The 6451-nt window shown below is 38.8% G+C and overlaps 1 protein-coding gene across 22 annotated transcripts in view; it reads left to right on the top strand.

Moving 5' to 3' along the window:
- Positions 1 to 5981, top strand: part of LOC109485058 (peripheral plasma membrane protein CASK-like) — a 150122-nt gene extending 144141 nt beyond the window's left edge. For 18 of the 22 annotated variants that reach the window (XM_019788468.1, XM_019788481.1, XM_019788479.1 and 15 more), the window contains 2 exons: positions 3436 to 3468; positions 4089 to 5981. In XM_019788468.1, coding sequence (XP_019644027.1) covers positions 3436 to 3468; positions 4089 to 4265 — 210 coding nt within the window. In that variant the 3' untranslated portion in view covers positions 4266 to 5981. The remainder of the gene's footprint in view (positions 1 to 3435; positions 3469 to 4088) is intronic. The other 4 variants (XM_019788476.1, XM_019788483.1, XM_019788469.1 and 1 more) reach the window with 1 other exon arrangement.
- Positions 5982 to 6451: the final 470 nt, after the last annotated feature.

The raw sequence follows: 6451 nt of genomic DNA, 5'->3' as shown, positions 1-6451 counted from the left end.
CATCATATAAAATCTGTAACCATTGCTATTATTTTTTTATACTTCATAGGTGCTAACAGTCAATGCAGCAAACAAAAATACACATACTACTACATGTATCTATAAACCCATGGCCAAGTGCAATGTTAGGTGCCAGATAGCAGAAAATCTGACTGGATGAAGGGCCAAATAGTCAATTACAATGTTCTTTAGTTTTCACATGGGCTATCTTTCTGGCTTTTCCTTGGTGACCCAGTACAAGCTGCCGAGATACTACCAGTAATTTGGCATGTAACACACTCCCTTATAGGATAATTTGTATCAAGTTGATAATTGGACAGTGACATTTGCATGTCAAGAACAATAGCTGACCTAGTTTTAACCCGCATAACAATTGTACCTGGAGCAGAATAATTACCGAATGGGTACTGTTGGACAGAAATAGAGGATTGTATAATTCCTTGCTTTGAAAGCAGGCTCAAGTTGTGAATATTAGGCTTCTTGCTTATCTACTTAGTCTAAGTATTTAGGCTCATATTTATATATACTTAGTCTAGTATTTTGTTGCCAAAACTGGAAATAATCTGGAACAACTTTCCAATATTTCAATCATATTTCAACTTCACAGTCAAAAACATGGCCGCCAACACAAGAATAATTTGCCCCAATATGGACGGACCAAAACAAAGACTGAATATAAACAAATTCCAGGTTTATCCATTTGTTTGGCATTTTGATTAATGTCATGTGAATAGTGCTTACAATAGCAAATAGGTAAACTTTAACCATGTTGGCTAGATTCTAAGGAATATTTTAGCCACTTTTTAAAGATTTTAATGACTGAATTATTAGCATGAGCCAGGTTTGGAAACCAGTACTAGTTGTATATAAATTTCATGCATTGGATACTTGTTAATAATGCATCCTGGTATGTACAAGTAGTTGCATTTACCAGGCACATCAGAGAGGTCTATCTACCTAGCACAACTGTTGAGCATGACTGGGCAAATTTAGTGACTTAAATAAGCTAACATTTCCCTCCCCCCCCACTTTTTTGAACCCTCTGTCCCTACTGTCTCAAAAGTCTATGGGATTCTGATTGCTTTGCCACTGAAATTCCTTCTTCTTCCCTGAAAATTTGCTAAAAGCAAAATCAACCCACTCAAAGTTGTAGTTTTCTGGGTGAGTCGACAGGTTGAAACTGACCGGGCACAATCTAATAACAGCTCAGGATATCTGACTTGCAATAAACCTTCTTGGTCAGGATACTGTCCTTTATTTCTTATCTCCAACCCAAGGAAAATTGGACCCTCTCTGGCCGATGGATACTGCCTGGCCAATTTCATATTTCTTTTTGCCACCTTAGGATCTGCTTGGAGCTAGTGCTTCATTTCCAGTCACCACAGTTCTCTGAACAAAAACAAAGGTCTCAACTCTCAAGCCAACCCAAGCCAGTGCACATTATGTAAATTGGGGGTAATTGGCACCTCAACGTGAAGTTGGAACTGCACACCTGAGGCAAACTCTTTGAAAGGACAGTAATGGTGTCCTCCCTATTAAATTTCATTTTATACCTTCTTGCATAGAAAATATTTAGTCTAGTACATTTGTATATCATTGCTGTGGTTGTAATGTAGAAAATACTCCAGGGTCTGTAGAAAAGAAAGTTATCAGAGAAGGGCAAAATCACTTTTTTCTTCAAACATCACACCCACCGACCTATAATCTCCAAGCAGATCCTACTGTGACAAGGCTGTCAGCTTTGTCACAGTATAGGATCTGCTTGGAGATCCTACAGCAAATGGAACCAAGGACCTTGATGGAACAGACCATGCTACAAAATGTCCCCACCCACCCAAAGTGTCGTTTCTCCCCATTTACAGAAGTACATTTTGACCGTAGTAGTTATACAGTAGACAAAAACACATCATTCAAGTATTTCTCCAGCCATGAAATATGAATGTAGGATGTACTCAGACTATTTTGTAGGGCACCAATGGCCGCTTGTGTGTCTACCTATTATTATAAGTGGCTGCAAAGAGCTTTCATTAAAATTGATGAAAGCTCCTTTCGCTGTAAAAAGTCTCAATAAGTAAACAATGCAGCCAATTAACTTGTCTCAGACAGAACAATGGGACAAAATACACACGATGTCAAGTTTCTCAGCAAGTCACACCAAGCTTTTTAAAGCTCCTTGGTTTAAAGATTTCATGACATCCTCACAAAAATACTCTGCACCTGGTGGTACCAAGGTTCAAAATTAATGTATGTTCCAACTTCCTAGTTTCTCAACATATTTCTTATCATGATGCCTCCAAATATCTGAGAAGAATAGTGAGTCCTGATTTGCACTGCTTGCAGTGTGTATTTTGAATGACAGACAAAGGGCCTCCTTCCACTCAGACAAAGGAGGTAAAAGAGAGAACCTCCCTTTTTTGTGACAATTATCAGAGATTGCTCCCATTCTTGACCAGCTAAGGCATTTTGCTCATTATATGACACGATTATGACCATATGAAAATTTGTGGGCACTGGGCAATATTCACAAGAACGACTGACTGTTTTCAGCTGCTAAGCCATTAATTTCGATCCCCGAATATTGTGGCCAGTGTAATAGCAATTGAGGAACTTGATCAATTTATTTGCAAGACCTGTGTGTTCTACATCTCAATTCTTACAAATAGACTGAAGGAAATAAATTTAAGTATTATTTTATATGGCCTCCTTCAGTCAATATTGATCATGTCGGTAAAATTCTATTAGACTTTAGCTTTGGAGTAGTGAGTATGTGTTTGTAAGTTCTCTGGAATCTTTCTTTTTTGTGACCCTTATAGTTGGCTGAAAGGGGCAGATAGAAGAGTGTGGATTGTGCTCTCCATGCTTATTCTTTGTCCTGATAATGTCGATTTTGCACATCAATTGGATTGGATGACTGTCTGAGCTCACCCCGACGGGATCAGAGCTCACCCCGATCGGGGTAAACTTGCCCCGTCGGTGTGTATAGACTGATCAATTCACACCTTTCCTGGCTTTGTTTTGGGATTTTGCACCTCTTTGACCAGAACTCCCACCCCGTCGGGGTGACATTACCCCGTCGGGTTTAGTGATTATGACAGTGTCACCCCGACGGGGTGAGTACCTTACACCGACGGGGTGAGTACTTTACACCGACGGTCCTGTGATTTGGTCCTGACGGGGTAGCTGCTAGCCCTGTCGGGGTGCTGAAAAACCCGTCGGTCTGCTTGCATTTTCTATAAATGATATCTAAAGTTATGAATACTGCAGAACAATAATTTTCATATCACTATACTCCTTACATCAAGACCTGCGCACTGATGTGAAACTTGAATGCAAAATGTTAATTTTTACTTGACATTCCAAATGGCCAGTGACTTTCCTAAATTGAGATGACCAGTGTTTCTTGTAGTTTAGCTGCATCGCTTCTTCCCTTTTCAGTGTCTGTACGAAGAGGACCGTCTGTCCAAAAAAGCAAGTCGACTGCTTCCTTACTAATCTTCTGTGTCTGTCTCGTGTCTGTGTCGGTGTTGGTGTCTTAACAAATAGCACTGATTTCAACTCATTTCTTAAAGGTGGCCAAGTTGCTTACTTAGTAAGCTGCCAAGTTTAGTCTAAGTTTTTAGTATGCATCATTGTGTTCTTAGTATGCACTGTGTTTTCTTGAGTGTAGGATACAGTCAAATGTGATGTAAATGTATACCTTTTCTTTCTTCATAGTCTGGGATGGACATTTTCTTAGATATTATTTTTCATATGAAATACTTGTAAGTTGTAACATTGTATAATGACTTTTTGGGACTCTCATATTGACAAAAAGGTTGCAAGATCTTACGGAAAAGTGACATTGAAATTTCAGTGAAAAAGGATATCCATACCTAGTATTAGGATGCATTTTATTCGAAAACAAATTTGGCACTAAATAACAGGACAATACTGTATGACTGTATGTCAAACAAAAATCCAATGCTAAATGTATCATACGAAAATTTAAACCTGTGTGGAACTGTAGTGTGAAACCTCAAGTGAAACTGTAGCAGGAGACAGTATGGTTTCATATGTGTTACTAAAACTGCCGTATTCGTATATTCCAGGACAACAGTTTGGAGCGACTGGCGCGGGAGTCTGACATGCTGAGACAAGCGTACGGGCACTACTTCGACCTGACCATCGTAAACAACGACATCGAAGAAACGATACGGATTCTGGAGAACGCGATCGAGGAGGTCTGCACAACACCACAGTGGGTGCCTGTCAGCTGGGTCTACTGAGGACCCCACAAGGGCTGCCCAAAGATCTGAGACAATAGTGCCTGATGGTCAGCTTTACCTGTAGTTGACAGTATTGCAACTGCCAGTGAAGACATACATACATACATGTGTAGGTAGTAACAAAAAATTCCATATGTGTGTATATGGAAATTCCATACATGTTAATCATGGAAGTGGGGGAGGGTGAAAAAAATTAAACAGTGGAGGATCGGGAATAGGTAAGGAAAAACAAGCAAATACTGAATTATCATGCAAAACATACTGTAACTAACAGGGTAGGATTGAGTGATGATATCGTACTAGGTTTTCGTTTCCATCAGTATTCAGTACTGATTATATAGGAGCAGGAAAAATTCTTTCGTAATGGTTTTTTGCAAATTGGTCAGGAAATGTCGGGAGGAGTGTCATGTGACCACCATCAGCCAATGGCAGATTAAGAACTGAACCGCCGTTGAGCTACATGCAATATGACAGTCTGAGATGTCCGGATATTTCCCGTCATATTTCTTATATAAGTACGGAAGTCGACTTCTAGGAAATCAAAAAAATCTTTTGTATGGATGATTCAGAACACCTTATGCAACGATTGTATACCTTTTGTACTAAATAGCAGCATAGGTCGAGATGCACACGTAACACGTGCTCCCAAAAAATAGTAGGTGTAAAATGCATAGCAGCATCATGCATGTAAAATTGCTAAACAGTGTGTTCTGGCTTGTTCTACTCTGAATGTGTCTGGTCTCTGATTGTGCAGAGATTTAGTACAGAGAAGTAGCATTGGTAGTAGATCGTTGTGGCAAGACTTTGGGAATAATGGCTAGGACACCGTACAATTATAGTAGGCAGCCTGCAAATATGACAATCTTGCCACAGACTTACCACAACATTGTGTAAGGTTTTTGATTTGGGGGTTTTGATTTGCTTATGATATCACATTTATATCTCGGGATGTATTTATGCCATCAAGTGAGAATTCAAAGACAAAAATTGATTTCTATTCTAACATTCCACAGAATCAAATATGTATCCATTGTAGAAAGAGTTGATTTTATTGGATATTGTCAGATATGTTTTAATTATTATGTAGGTGTGGAGTCGAAAGTTAATATCCAGCTTTTTTTGTTGTACTTGGGGTTGAATTATTGTGGTATCATTTTATGTTTGAAAGAAACAACAAGAAAAAAAGGTCTACAGTAAGAATATATTTGATTGTAACCCATTCATGTGTTCATCTTGTAACCTATCAACATAATTCATAGGGAAAACCTACAATTATTATACATACACCAAAAATGTATTTGGCTGATCTGGGCATGCCCATATTAGGACTTACTGGGCTGTTGTATTATATCCATATTTGGACGTACAGTCCTGTCACCTAATGCCCATATTTGGAATCATAGTCTGACAACTGACCAATCAGAATGGCTGTTGTATTATATCCATATTTGGACGTACTGTCCTGTCACCCAATGCCCATATTTGGAATCATAGTCTCACAACTGTCCAATCAGAATGGCCGTTGTATTATATCCATATTTGGACATACAGTCCTGTCACCTGATGCCCATATTTGGAATCATAGTCTGACAACTGACCAATCAGAACTCCTGTGGTATATAACTGTAATCAATATGGCCAGTGACAAGCTTCATTACATTGTAGTAACACATACATCTGTACCAGCTATGTCATAAGAAGAGAATGTATCAACTACATCATTGGGATGCTCGTTTCTTGTTTAATGACTCAGGTGCACTTCATGGATGACTTGCAAGATGGCGCTTCATCTATGGACGCCTCCATTTACCAGTGTAGTGGGCTAATTGCTAACACATCAGATAATCAGTGCAAAATGTACAGGCTAACTTATAATTACACAACCAAAATGACTTCAGGGATATATACAATGTATATTATCAATACCAACAGTCTGTTTTTTGTAACAAAACACCAAAACATGTCAATCTAATTTTGATTGTCGTACCTGCCTAAATCTAATAAGGGAATTTAGTCCAAGCTTTTGCCCTGAAACTGCAATGATACCTATGTTGTACATTCTCTTAACAGTTACTTGAAGAAAAGTACTGGTATTGGTATTCCCTCATTGACAACAATTTGGGTGGGAGGGTGGCTAGCTTTGATGGTATAATGATGATGACTGTATATGATTTGGTTGCAGCACT

The sequence above is a fragment of the Branchiostoma belcheri genome, unplaced genomic scaffold (assembly GCF_001625305.1).
Source record: "Branchiostoma belcheri isolate BF01 breed outbred unplaced genomic scaffold, Haploidv18h27 scaffold72, whole genome shotgun sequence".
Classification (NCBI taxonomy): Eukaryota; Metazoa; Chordata; class Leptocardii; order Amphioxiformes; family Branchiostomatidae; genus Branchiostoma; species Branchiostoma belcheri.
The sequence above is the reverse complement of the archived record's forward strand: the minus strand, read 5'-3'. Positions and strand labels throughout refer to the sequence as shown.